General features: G+C 46.6%; 1 protein-coding gene and 1 long non-coding RNA gene across 7 annotated transcripts in view; one reads left to right on the top strand and one right to left on the bottom strand.

Moving 5' to 3' along the window:
* Positions 1-664: 664 nt before the first annotated feature.
* On the bottom strand, positions 665-10,579 carry LOC132337241 (uncharacterized). The gene is made up of 3 exons (XR_009489114.1): positions 10,305-10,579; positions 3,913-4,042; positions 665-863 (listed from the first exon to the last, which is right to left on the bottom strand). It is a non-coding gene; the product is annotated as an uncharacterized LOC132337241 (long non-coding RNA).
* The window catches only part of USP32 (ubiquitin specific peptidase 32), a 64,044-nt gene continuing 59,970 nt past the window's right edge, over positions 9,957-14,030 (top strand). For 5 of the 6 annotated variants that reach the window (XM_059865594.1, XM_059865597.1, XM_059865596.1 and 2 more), the window contains exon 1: positions 10,788-10,909. In XM_059865594.1, the coding sequence (XP_059721577.1) occupies positions 10,852-10,909 (58 nt within the window). In that variant the 5' untranslated portion in view covers positions 10,788-10,851. Of the gene's footprint in view, positions 10,030-10,787; positions 10,910-14,030 lie in introns of those variants that run through there. The other variant, XM_059865595.1, reaches the window with a different exon arrangement.

The following is a 14,030-nucleotide window of genomic DNA, read 5'->3' on the forward strand; positions in this document are numbered from 1 at the left end:
GAACTGATAAACACAGATAAATGTACAGGTATTCTGCATTGTACTTAAACCAACTGCCTGTACATGTGGTTTAGTTAAACATCAACCCCAAACACTGTTGCCAGATGCACTGCAGTGCAATGCTAAATAGGAATTGTAATGAGGAATGTTTTCCAGCAACCTGTTCTTACCAGGAGGTTGGTGAATGCTCCATTTGATGGAATGATTAATGATACTCAGCCACTGCTCGGACTGTAGGGGTGGAGGCTTTGCTAACTCCATCTGGAAATTCCTTTCCTGGTGCTTGAGGGTGATGAAGATGATCTTCTCCCTGCAGCTGGGTGCCTATTGGCTCCAGTTACCAAATGTTGTGTCAGGGAAGGGATCTGAAAGAGAATTTGGGCCAGTTATTGTTTCTGTGTGGCATCATTAGAGGCATCTGCACTGCCAGAGCAGTTCCTCTCTGGTACCTGTAGGGAGTTGCTCATTTAACCACTTGTTTACAATTAATGTGGTCTAAACACAAGTGTCATTGGTGACCAGAGGCGTGGGGAAACCAGAAAACATCTGCATCTCTTTTATCCACCTCTGGCAAAATCAGGTGTGTTCCAAGTGTTCCCAGACTGGGAAACACAGGCAGCCAAACCCTCCAGGGTGCCCAAAGGGATAAGTGACCAACCTCTGGTGCTCCTTCTCAAGAGTTGTATTTTCTGGTGTTCCTGAACTATTTCAGTTCTCTAGATGTTTGTCTTCAACTTTTCAGCCAGCTGTCTGTGAGCTGATTGTTGGTGTTTGCCAATGTCCTATAACTTTTATAGCTGCTTGAAGTCCTCAGGAACTGAAAGAGCATTATCAGCTTCCTCCACACTTCTTCAACTTGCAGCCTGTGAGAAACAGGATAGTTAGAGGCTTTTGTTTTTATTGTGCTTCGTAAGTCTTTAGGGGTTTATGCAAATTAAAATAGGCATTATTAATGAGATGTTAATGAGCCCATCCCTTAGGCGCTACTTATAAAATCAAATCTGTAACAAGTTAGGTATCTCTTTGTACTGAAAATAATTTTACTTCTTTTGTTAATCTTTTGGATGATGAAATAAGAACTCTCTAGGTGATACCAGCCTTGGTCACTTCCTCTCCCCAATGAATCAGAGAAGCCTGGAAAATGATGAGCCTGGTACACATTTCCCTGTTGCTGCTGCCTGGGGAATGGGGCAGGGGACAGCAACTCCCTCTCTGAGCCATGGCACCCCCAATTTCACAGCCTCCCTTGGTGGCAGAGGCTCTCAGTTCTCTTTCTCCTTTCCCTGCTCCTTTAGAAGATGTTGGTGTCAGTCCCAGCAACGTTCTTTGTTTGTTTTTGGTTTTTGTGTCCTGGGGTTCCCCGGGGTAGTGAAGTTCAGGCTCGTGGCAGCATTCAGGTCTTGTCTCTGTGCTGCCACTGCTGCCCTTTGCGTGCTCATCCTGCCTCTCTCCTCTCATACCTGTGCCTCCCATCCCACTGCCCTGTGCCTGACCCTGGATGCACAAAGGGTGGCTGCTGCTTGGAGTGCTGCTGAGTTCCCACTTAACACTGACTTCAGTTCATGGATTCTCTAGAGGAAGTAATATTTTGGTTTTCATTGTATTTTGGCTTTATTCAAAGGAAAAAGCAAGGAAGTTCCCCTCCAGCCTGCAGAATGCAGCTGTCAGGAGAAGTGGCTTCATTTCTCTTTCTTAAAGCTTTGAGTAGCCTGTTATTCTTAAAATAAACCCAAAAAAAGGGCAGTCTTCTTTACGTTATGCTTTGGGTCTCTTGTATGGTGGTGCAGGGGAGTAGCTGTAGTGAAGCACAGGCTCTGCTGAGATTGGCAGGAGGAAAAAAAAGCAGAGCATGGATTTTATTTCTGTGATGTTCTGATTCCCTCCTACCAGCCTGGAAATGCTGAACGTGAGCCTTTGTCTGGCATGTGGGGATTTGGAGAACTGTTGCTAATTACAGCAGTTGTGCTATCTTGCTTAAATGGCTTAAATAATATATTAAGTGCCTTTATGATCTCCCACAACATGCTGGAATGCAAAGAAGTGCATATTCTGCTTTTTATAGCTTATGGCAGGAGTAACTTAGAGAGCATTAATCTGCCCAAAAAATGGGGTTTGAGGATTTATTGCTTGTGTAACTCCCCGTGGGGTCTCCAGACACTCAGATCCCCTTGTGCAGGGTGTTATCCTGAGGCAGGGCATGAATTTCCATCTTGGAAGATGAAGTTTAATCAGAAGGAAAGACACTGTGGATGGCTGTAGGGATGACAGGGAAGAGTCGTGGCACACTGCTGGTCAAGCACTGTGGAGTTAGTTTCATGGCAAAGGTAAAAAGTGTGGGACCTGGAGGAGACCACAGAAAGTCTCATTCTAACTTATTTAAGGAGATTTCCCGTTATTTTCATTAAAATCTAATTTGAAATTAGAAACATGTTACTAAGCATCATGTCTAGAAGTGGGAGTGTTCCAGAGCCTAGATTAGTGCTTATCCAGAAAAAAAAAAAGGGCATTATATCTGCTCAGGAATCTTTTTTTTACCCCTTTTCATGTTTTTATTTAGCAAAAATTCTGTTAGTCATCTGTTTCCACCCAGATTCCTGTGTCTCTTGCTTCTAAATCTCCGATTTCTATTTCTGCTGTTGTACCTAATGTTTAGAGAAAATGTGAGAAGAGCGTGCTGTGAATGTCTCGTTGCTGGATCTGGTGTGAGGAATAACTGTGGAGCAGCTGAGCAGTGCTAGCCAAGGGCTCCAAGAACCTGGGAGGGCACACATTGAGGGGGAACATAAATCACAAAGTGACAACAATGAAAAGATTGGCACATTCTGACCCTTAATCTGGTTTAGTTTGACATAGCTCTCTGTAAAATCACAAGTTCTGTTCGAATATGCTACTAATTAGCAATATTTCACCTATCTGAAATTAACAGGCTCTGCAGAGTAGGAAAAAGAAGTATTTTTGTCTGGTTTTGCTTGCTAGTAGCTTGAAAACAGGGAGGTGAGAAACTTGTGTCAAATCTTGAAGTATAATTTTGCAATTAAAAGACTGAGGAGAAAGTGTGATCTGAAGACCTTCAGTTTCCTTGCCGTGACATAAAATTAACAGCTCTCTTCATTCTCATTCTGGTTTAATATTCCTGCAGAGAAGGAAGCAGAAAGAACTCCCTGGGCTGGCTTCAGTGGAATGGAGGAGCTGTTACTTAGGCAATAACAGGGTACAGGCTGGGAGGGGTTTGGGCAGGCATTAGCTGGGTAATGTTTGCACAATGCTCTGGATGTTATAATGTGATATATATCTAAAGCTAAAAACAGAGAGATGCTCTCTGGGAGATAGGAAACTGTTTGAAAGCACCTCCTGATTGGCTTCCCAGAAATTTTCAAGGTCGTACGTGCACCAGCTTGCAGGGATGCACAGCTGGCACCTCATCACTAAAGCCAGAAGAATCTCAACTCAAAGGCAGTTAGTGAACTGTGTGGGTAAAAATAGAAGGATAAATTGAAACTACCTGAAAGTGGAAGAAACAGCTGGGAAGTGATAAGAGAAAGCAAAATGAGTGAAGAAACTCTTGCCCATCATTGTGGTGTCCAAGTGCTTTATAAGAACTTCAAATTGCTCCTTCCTTGAATATACCAATTTTCTTTTTCAAACTGTGACAATTTGGCAACCTTCATCAACACCCTGAGCTTGTCTTCTATTGCTAAGAATCTGCTCAAGAGTCTACTCCATACTCCAGGCCTAGATTTTATTACAATTGCTGGGTCAAAAGCTCTTCTGGGAGTACCTGGACTTTTACCCAGAGGCTGAGTGAGTACCAAAGGCTTTTATGGATCGATTAACCATTTGTTTTATAAAATAAATATACATGCAAATACTTAATATGGTAGGCAAAATTCTGATTAACTCCTGATGCTTTACCTTGCTGCATGTGCACAATCAATCCACAAGAGTGGCAAAGCAAAATGTCAGAGCTACACGTCCAGCAGTGATCTGCCACGTCTGGGTTTGGGAACCCTCTGGAACACATCGACAGGCCCCGAGTGTTCAGCTGAAATGACAGAAATACAACCTGGTTGTCAGTCCTGCAGTGGAACTCGGCTGGATTCAGGGGGTGGGGTGGCTTGAGCAGATGGCAACTCATCAGACTGTTTTAGTTGCCTTCTTGGCTTGATCAAACAGTTTTTCATTGACTCTGATTACAGGCATGATGCCATCTTAGATAATGCCTCTTGATAAAGGACTTTAAGATCCTTAATTACTATTATTAGCCATTTGACACCATAAAATAGAGGTTTGCTCTTTTAATGTGTGTTTCACCCCTGTCTGTAGGGTGTCTGGAGTCCTTAACAAAAACAGGGAGGTGGAACTTTTAGAACCTGACCAGAGGTAATGTGTGCATGCCAGCATAAAAATGTGTGTGTGCACATTTGGATATGCCATTGTCCAGAGCTCTTTCACTCTGTGTTGGGAGAGCACTGAACTGAGACATCAGCCTGCTGGCAGGGGCACGAAGGCTGGCAGGTTTCTCTGTTTGGGGATGTCCTTTGTTCAATGTTTCAATCGTGTGAAACCTTAATTAGCAAATAAGAAGCTTTGGCCTTCCCTTGCAAGTCCTGAAGCAGAATTAAGGGAAGTGCCAGGATGTGCCAAATGACACAACAGTTCTGGCTCTGTGGCTTTTGTTTTGCTCTGCTGCCCTGCTGTTTTGAGATGCGCTTCCCACTGTATCAGCTGCTGGCAAAATGTTCCCCAAGTAGGTCCGTGTTTGATGCTTTGGTGTCGCTTTCTCTGTACACAACAATCAAACTGCTGCAGTGCTGGGGACGCTGTGAGCAGCAGCCTTTGAGCTGAGAAGAAAGCAGCCCTTTCTTTGTAGGGGAGAGGTGCCCCGTGGTGCGTCCCTGCCCGCCGTGTGCTGTGCTCTGGGGGCCACACAAACTCCTCTTTCCACGAGGTAATCTGGGCCTTCCCAGAGCAGAGTCAACATTAGTCACTTCTTGCAAAGCCACTCCTTTCATTTGATCTTCTGGTATTAATTATTTGCTCTTCCTCTTGTCACAACGCTGGTGTTTTTTACTGCCCTGGATGGAACTGCAGAGAAATCCTTTACCTCCATTCCAACACCACAGTGGTTTCTGTCTACAAGGGAGCACAGAATTGCTTTTATCAAATACATTTCTTCTCCCATTGTTTCCTGATGACAGATACTACTCTTAATCTACACAGAGACAACACTTTGAAATGGGAGATCTCTATTCCCATCAATTGTTGGTACGTTGATAAATCATAGCATGTCTCATTTTCTGAATGACACGTGTCTGGATTGCAGTCTGCCTCTTTTTTGTCACAGTTTTTCAGTGCTAACAACAGTCTTGCCAAAGCTCATCTGTTCCCTTAGTGTGCACTCCAGCAGGCTGATTAATTCTGTCACACTTTCCCTGTATAAGGCATAATCAAACAGGTTGATAGAAAAGCGGGAAGGACGTGATATTTTTATAAATATCCAAGGCATTACACTTAACTGGTGACTGCCATTAGCTGTGGCACCTTGTTACTCCTGGGTTGGAGGAGCAGCAGCAAAGTCTGCCAGGAAAGAGGAGTTTGTCACTGTTCCTTGTGGGCCTCAAGTGTGATCGTGCCACCCTTCCACGCACAGGGAAGCCTTGCTTAGGAGAATATCAAGAGTGGAGGGTGCCTTATGGTGTTTTCTTCTCTGTCTTTCAAAGGCAACTGCAGGAAAAGTGGGGGACCACTTACCCACAAACCTTAAAATAGCTGTGAACGTGTGTGACGTGCCTCACTTTCCTGGGTTGTGGAGATCCTACTATTAATAACAGGAGTGAAATTATGGATTGAGCAGTAATGTGAGCAGCACTTCTGAGCAGGGCTGTCACGGGCTCCCTGAACACAAACATCCAGGGGCAAGTGGCTCAGTAGAAACATTCATTAATTCTCTCATAAAGGGGTGGCAGGATTAAACAGAGGTAGCCCACAGGTCAGATGAGGTCTGAGGGATGCTCCCACTTCCCTTGCTGCCTTTTCTGGAGCCTGGGCAGTGCCATCCAAACCCTGTTCCTGTATCTGCCACAACCTGATGTACAGGTCTGGCGTTTGGCAAGCGTGGGTGTGCAGAGCAGGGCTGTCACTCTTGCCTGCGCAGCAGTGCTGTCACCCCCACACTGAACTGTCACCAGAGCTCAGCCCTCTGGGACAGAGGGACGAGCTGTTCTCTCCCGTGTCCCCGCCCCGCTTGGAACTCACCAGGAAGAAGGAGGGGATGAGGTGTCTGCTGCTGCCGGGAAGCAGCAGGGGATGATGCCAGGGCAAGGGCCTGGCTGCTGGGACAGGGGCAGCTGTGTCAGGGGGTGGAGATGGGCAGCTGCTCCAAAGAGTCATGAGAGTACTGGGAAGAGGGGATCTCTAGGGCAGGTGAGAAAAGAGAAGTGCCCTCAAAGTGGAAATGAGGAAAAAAATTCCAATCATCTCACTCTGAGAGTCCCCTGGCTACACCACACTGCAGCCCTGGTGAACACTGCCTTCATCAGCATGTCCCTTCAACAAGGGGGATGACTTTAATTTCATTTTTAAATACTTTTTTTAAATTACATTTTTCATTTTCCCCTGCAGTATTCCACTACAAAGTTGATACTGGCAATAGTGTGGGAGTACAGCCTACATGACAACAAGAGGAGGGACCTGGTAAGAATCTGTTCCTTTTATTTCCCCCGAGTTCATATAAATCTGTCACCCTCTGCTACCACTCTAAGCCACTTGTTTCCTAGAAAATGTGGGATGTGATAGAAGTTTCAATTTGAATATTGTTCTGTTGTTCTTTGAGGAAGCCTTTTGTATTTCCTCTCTCTGATAACATCAGAATCAGACTGGCAGATAATGATCCGGGGTATTTTTCTCATTCACCAGTTCACTGTAATTAGATATGAAACCATTTAGCTTTGACCACTACAGATGTAATTGAATCCTCTTGCATCCTGATCTCTCCCACTTTCTACTCTTCTCAAATATTTGGGATGTGCTCTGCCACACTCCTGTCAGGGCTGTCTGAAGCAGGAAGGGGTAAAAGTTGTCCTGTGTTTCTCCAGTGCCAAGAACAGTCCTTAAAAAAATAACAATATCCCAGGGTGGGGAGATGGGTATTGGGGCAAGAGGCACAGATTTAGAGGCCAGCAACAAAGCTGCATTTTTGGCTTCTGTTTTAGTGAACATGAATCAGGAAATCCTAAGGCCTTAGAGTGCTCTTCTCAGAAGTGTTTTTGAGCCACTGCAGCAGTTCTTCTGCTGTTTGGCTCATCCCTTTTGAGTTCAGGCCTCTCAAGTGCAGCTCCAAACGCCTTCTCCTTGCAGATGCCTGCTGTGGCCTGAGCTGGAGGCCGTGGATTTCCCCCTGTTCCTTAGCCTTGGACTGCAGCAGCCTCGCAGAGCCCGACAGCTGCTGTGCTGCCAGGCTCCTGCTGCTCCTGTGCAGCAGTAAATACCTGCTTTGCCTCAGATCCTTGTCAGTGATGCAGAGACACTTAAAGATATTTGCTAAGTGCTTGTGAATTAGTTTTTGATTAGCGAATAATTAAATAAATTCCAGCAATCCAAAGGACACGTGCCCAGTTCGATTTGCATACGTAGCACTTCTCTGTGACAAGAGAGGAGCTCAATTCATCTAATGCAAGTCTAAATTCACTGTATCTTCATTTGATTTACCTTTGACACAGCATTTAAATAGCAGCAACATCTAATCTTGTGCTCTCCAATAAGGCTTCTGTAAAAACTTACTGCCAGATCTAATCCAGGGTTAGCACACACAGCCTTATCTCTGGGTTCTTGCTTCAGTGCCTTTGAGAACATGCTTAATTTAATCTGAACAAAGACACTGCCATCGGGAGCCTCCAGCCTGGCTTTCCAACCCAGAGTATCTTTGTGATTAAATTTGGTGCAGACCACCGTGTGTACAATGGATCCAGTAAATGATTTTGAAGTGCTCTTCAAACGAAATTCTGCTGGTTCTTGGACACTGTCTGTACCTCTGGGACATGAGGGATGCTGCTTTAGTTGGGTTTTTCCTGAAGTGTCATACCTTTTCTTTGGAAAGAGGGTTGGGTTTTTTGGTTAATAGGAAGTGCTAGCCATTATTAAGAACCATCACTCCATCCCTTTTCCTTCCCACAGTGGAAGGAACTCCTCGCTAGAGGGTTCTGCTTCCTCGTTTGCACCAAATACCCACTCAGCTGTTTGTGACTATAGCCTGGTGGCAGGATCTGATTTGTAATTATAATTTTGGTCATTCATTTTTTTCATGACTTAACTGTCATTAAACCCCCCATACTGCCTGAGAGCGGGGTTTGTGTGAACTGTAAGTAGAGATTCTGTCTTGGCATCACAGATAAAATTTGAATAACTTTGCAAACTGTGGTGGCTGCAGAGGCATCAGGTCAGAGCTGTCCTGGCAGGGTCCCTCACTGCTGGGTGCAGACAAAACAGGCCTGGCAGTGTCGTGTCAGGTCTCTGGTGAGCCTTGGTGCCCAGGGGCTGGCTGTTGCTCTCTAGTAAGAGCCTGAGGACAAACAGTCATGGAGAAATTGGCCTGAAAACCAGCAGGAATTGGTGTGGAGCTGCCTTACCCCAGCACTGAAGCTGCTTCCTGCTCTAATTGCTTTCTCTAACTGCTCTGCCAGTTCGGGGCTGGCTGTGTCCCAGTGCTGCTCCTTCCAGGCAAAATGGGACTCGGTCATTATCTTTGTAATTCAGAGGAGAAACCAAAACATTAAAATGTTATTACTGGACGTAAGGTCACACAGGAACACGACAGAGAAGTCAGGAATTAAACCCCATCTGCTCAGCTAGAGTTTATAGTTTAAGAAAGGGATCCATCACAAACAGAGCATGGCTGTAAGGATGCCATGGAATATTTCTCTTAATCACAAGATAAAACAGATTTCTCCAGCTGTTTCTGGTATTGCCAACTTAGGCTTTTGATTGACACATTGCTATGTTTGTTGAATTCATTCTCGAATGTTTTAAAGAGGTTTTTTTGTATATCTAAACTGAAAGCTGCTTGGTGAGGAACTACGTTGAGAAGAGATACGTAAAGGTAGGGTAGGAATAAGAGAACATAGATATATCAAGGTAGCTTATATCCTCTTATTCCTCAGCTAATTTTACATTTACCTTTACTCTATAAATGATAAATATGTAATCAGTGGCTGACGGGTTGAAGTATATTTCCACCAATTTAATTTATATTTTGAAAAATCACTTAAGTTCTCCCCCTCATCCTCATAAGAGAGGTAAAAGGTCCCTTTGTGACAGATTTTATGCTTAAAAAATTATATGGTTTTTTGCTATGCACAAATCTAAGATAAAAAAAAATTTAGAAAAGATACAAGGAGGCTTTATGGAGCTTATTTCATTTGTAGTGTGTTTGCACTTGGATTACACGAGGAGAAATTTGGCCTTGGAGCCTGTGTCTCTGTAAGCAGCATTCCTGGCTTTGCATATCAGATATGAAATTTGTTTGGAATGTTTGCTATAAAAATACCTACGCATGAACTTACATCAGCAAGAAAGCAACTCCAGCTTGACCTTTCTGCAGCTCTGATGTGGCAAGATCATTCCGTGCAGAAACAGTAACTCGGGGAATGACTCGCAACTGGTGTTTTCACAGGCTTTGTTTCAGGGCAGGAACAATCCTTGGAACAAGCTGCCCTTAGAAATCAGTGTTTTCTTTCAAACTCCTTATTTTCTGCTCGGGAGTGACCCAGGGTAGGTTACCAGGCTTAATGTTGTAACAAAGCCATTTGGGAAATCCTCCCATTCTGTGTCAGTCCTGGGCTGAATACTAAAAGCAAACATGCTGGAGAACAGCAAAGGGCAGGGGTGGTTTTGATCCTTTTACAATTCAGCCCGTGTTTCTGTTTCAGACAGTGAAAAGACATTTTAATGGAACAGGAACCTCCTACTGTCACCCCATGCCTGCAGCCCTGAGACTTAGAGGACTTTTTGAGGAGAACCACCGTGCCCTGAGAGGTTTGAGGGGGCTGAGGGGCTGCTCCCCCTGAGAGGTTTTGGGGGCTGATCCCGTAAGGTTTGAGAGGCTGCTCCCCTACGATTTTTTTGGGGGGTTGAGGAGCTGATTCCCTGTGCGGTTTGACGGCATTGAGGGGATGATCCCTGTGAGGTTTTGGGGGGCTGAGGGGCTGATCCCCTGTGAGGTTTGAGGGGGCTGAGGGCTGATCCTCTGTGAGGATCGAGGGGATTGAGGGGCCGTTCCCTGTGCACTTTGAGGGTGCTGCGACTCTCACCCTCCCACAGGAGCCAGCCTGAGGCTGTTCCGCCGGGGGCCCCATCGCACCGCAGCCTTTCTCCTCTCGCCGGTGCACGCTACGGGAAGCGCTGACAGCTTTCGCAAGCGACACCTTCCGAAGCGACTGTGCCGGGGCAGAGCCAGGTCGTCCCTCGTCACAGCTCCTTCCTCTGCGGCCGCGGAGCAAACCCGGAGCCGAGGAGGCACCAGCGCGGCCGCAGCGCTGCAGAGCCCCGACCACTGCCGCTGCGGCTCCCCCTCAGCCGCCCCTGAGGGGACGCGCGACGGCGCCGCCGGGCGGGCGGGTGGCGGGAGCGGGGGGTCGGCGCTGGCCAATCACAGCCCCGGCCCGGCCTCGCCGCGCCCCACGTGACGCGGCGCGCGCGCCCCACGTGACCCGCGATGGAGGCTGCGGCGGCGGCGGCGGGGCGGGCGCGCGGCCGCCGCCTCCTCCTCCCCCCGCCCCCCCCGGGCGGCCCCGCCCCCCCTCCCCCGTCGGTAGCGGCTCCGGCGGGCGCCGCCGCGGCCATGGACTGAGCGGCACCATGGGCGCCAAGGAGTCCCGCATCGGCTTCCTCGGCTACGACGAGGCCCTGCGGAGGGGTGAGGGAGGCGGCGGGGAGGACGGGAGGGTGGGTGGAGGTTGGCGGGGAGGGGTGCGGGGGCCCCGCGCTGCCCCCCGCCAGCGGGCGGTGAGGCGGCACCTCCATGACGGACCCCGCGCGGAGGCACTTGCGCCGTTCGGGGGCTCCTTCCCCGCAGCCTTCGCCCCTCCACCTCGGCGCTTATTTATTTATCTTATCTATTTATTTATTTATCTCTCTCCCCTTCTTTAAGGCGGCTCCGGCAGGGCCCGGTCCCCGCCGCCGGTGCCGTCCCCTCCCCGCCGCCTCTCGGCCCGGCCTCCGCCTGTGGCCGGCCGGCATAAACCGGGCAGCGCTGCCATCCCGGTGTGACAGGGCTGTCACACGGCTCCCGGCTCCGCCGTCCCTCCCGCTCCTCGTGTTTACTTCCCCGTGCTCGGGGATCACGCATCTGCGGCTCCGCATGGCAAGATGGATGTGGCGTGCGTGGCTCGGGCTCGATGTCGCTGCTTTAGCCCGGTTTAGGGTCCTCCCGGAGGATTTAAAGAGCAACTAGCGAAGGGAAAACATAAACAAGCTGAATGGGGAATGCTCGCAGCTGCAGGGCTCCAAGGCGACGGCAAGCTACACCCTGGGAGCTCCCTGGCTCTGGAACTGATAGCCAAGTCCAAGGACAAAGAGGGACGGGAATTGTCAGCAGTAAATGGTTTGCAGGGAGGACAGGTGTTTGTAGTTGTTGCCCTATTGTGCCTTCACGTGATGCAGCGCAGGTAAAGCAGCTCACCTGTTTGATATTTAAAGCCCTGATAAAATTCATAAACTCGAGCCAGGCTCTGGCTGCCCTTTTTATTCCTGCTTGCATGTGAGAGGCATGTCAGGAGTGATAAGGGAGAGCTGGGAGGAACCACTGGGTGTTAACTGAAAAAGAAACAAATTGACGTGAAATGGGGTTTTTGTTAAATATTTTCTTTTTTTTTTTTCTGGTGGAGCCTCTGAGGGATGCCATGTCAGATAGGAAATGGAGCAACGTAGTGTCAAGCAGGAGAAACAAATGTATGATTCAAAGTCACTAGTTACAGATTTTAAACATAACAGCCCTGAAGGATTTTCACTGCTAGTGAAAGTATGGGAAGTCTTTGAAAGCTCTGGTGCACGTATTTTTAGAAGAGCTGGAGTTATAAATGCAGCTTGGTAGAGGTGTGAAGTTAAATATATCAGAGAGTGTTTGAAATAAGCTGTTTGGTGGAGAATACAGTCATTTGGTCACAATGTATATTCCAGAGTTCCTAAATAAGAAAAAACAAGTGGTTTGAATTTTAAAGTTAGATTTAAACTCTTACGTTGCTTCCGAATCAATGCAGTTGATCTGGATGCTTCACAAGATTGATTTCTTCTTAATAAGAAATTATTTGTGTGCAGTGAATATAATACTTTTCTTTGTTATTTTTTTTGGATGTTTTTCTTCTCTATATGAGACCTTCAATACTGTTTTTCTGTAGGAGACCAGAAAGGTTGTTTTAGGCACTCTGTTATAAATTGATGTTTTGCTAAATAACTATGTTGTTTACTTAACCAGTGAATCACTGTATGTATAAAACAGGCCAGTTATCAAAACATTGTTTGTTAGACCATTCCTATTCCACAGAACCTTTCTGGTACTTGAGGCATTTCTGTGGACACAAGCAGAGATAATGGATGAACGTAAATGTTAAAAAAGGAAAGCCAAATATATTTATCTCCAGTTAGATCCACCTTCTCTAACACTGTTTCCTGGTTCTTAAATGGTGAGAAAGTTTTGTATTAGGTGGTATTTGTACAGATTTTTCTGCTGGGAATTCTTTATGAGCAATCAGTACTGGTTACCTGTACTTGTGGTTATCATTCAGAATGCTATGATCGTGTTTTTGAGTCACCAATTTGAATTTCAGTTGTTCAGAATATCTGGAAAAATGCTGCTTCTGTCAGCTTCAGAAAATAAGGCTGACTTCTAAGCAGTTTCATTTATTGTAATTCCATTTTGGTAGTAACCAAAGGTTGTGAAGGTGAGGGGAGTTGTGGTTAAAGGCTCACAATATAAATAACTGTAGCTAAAATGTAACTTCTGTTCGAGGAGATGAAAGTGCCAGAGCGGCCTGGTGCTGGTGGCCTTTCCCACCCTGGAACAGAGACAGTCCTGCTGTTTTATTTTCCTCTTTTTCCTTGGCACAGGCAGCTGACACTGCTGTGGATGGGCAGGGTGAAGTTGTCCTGTGTCCACCAGTGCAGGTCACAGGAGTGTCACCAGCCTCCCTGAGATCTGTGTCTGCCTCAGCAGCCTGGCAGTGGAAAGCAAGGGATGCTATTTTAGACATCTCTTTTTATGAATTTTGCCAATTGTGGTCATCTTATTTATAGTAGCCAGAGGCACAAAGTGGTGTTGCTGTGGAAGAGGTATGAGATGAGAACTGAGGAGAGCTATTCCTGACCCCTCAGACCTCCTTCTGAGGATGGATTCTTTGTGAGGAGATGAAATCCTTGGGCAGGTCATTAGAGGTGAAGTCAGAAGTGCTTTGTTCCAAACTGAGCATAAAATTGTCAGTTATTTTATCAAACTGAATTTGTGGTGGCATGAACTGGTACTGTGGCTCTTGAGCTTGTTGCTTTTTTCTTAGACTTAAGCTCCAGCAGCAATTTTCTGCTTAGGGACGTGCTGCAAGTCAGCCAGTGTCTTGTTTTGGTGGATTTTCCAGTGTTTGTCCCTGATTTCCCCCTCCTCTCCTAGCACTGGGTCCATCAGGCTGCCTGGGTGCTCTGGCCTTGCCAGGGAGATGGTGCTCTAAAGTCTGCCTTATCTTTTAGCTCTCCTGCTGCCAGTCTTGACTCCCAATTCCTCACAGGGCTGTCTTTGGGCCGATAAAACTTTATTTTAAAAAAAAGAACCTTTTATCGCTATTGTATTAGCTCCTGCACTGTCCTGTGTTGTATATGGAATGTTTTAATAAGAATTCTAGGGAAGAGTGGTATTGGTGGCCAGTTTATTTCAGATCCCTATGGACTGCATTTTCCAGTGGCTGTTAATGTGTTCTGCTTCAGTAACTTTGAGAGGATAATTGTAGTCTGAGCATAAATTTATGTAGGTACTTGTGAATTATGAAACTGTA

This window comes from Haemorhous mexicanus, chromosome 22 (genome assembly GCF_027477595.1).
Source record: "Haemorhous mexicanus isolate bHaeMex1 chromosome 22, bHaeMex1.pri, whole genome shotgun sequence".
Lineage (NCBI taxonomy): Eukaryota > Metazoa > Chordata > Aves > Passeriformes > Fringillidae > Haemorhous > Haemorhous mexicanus.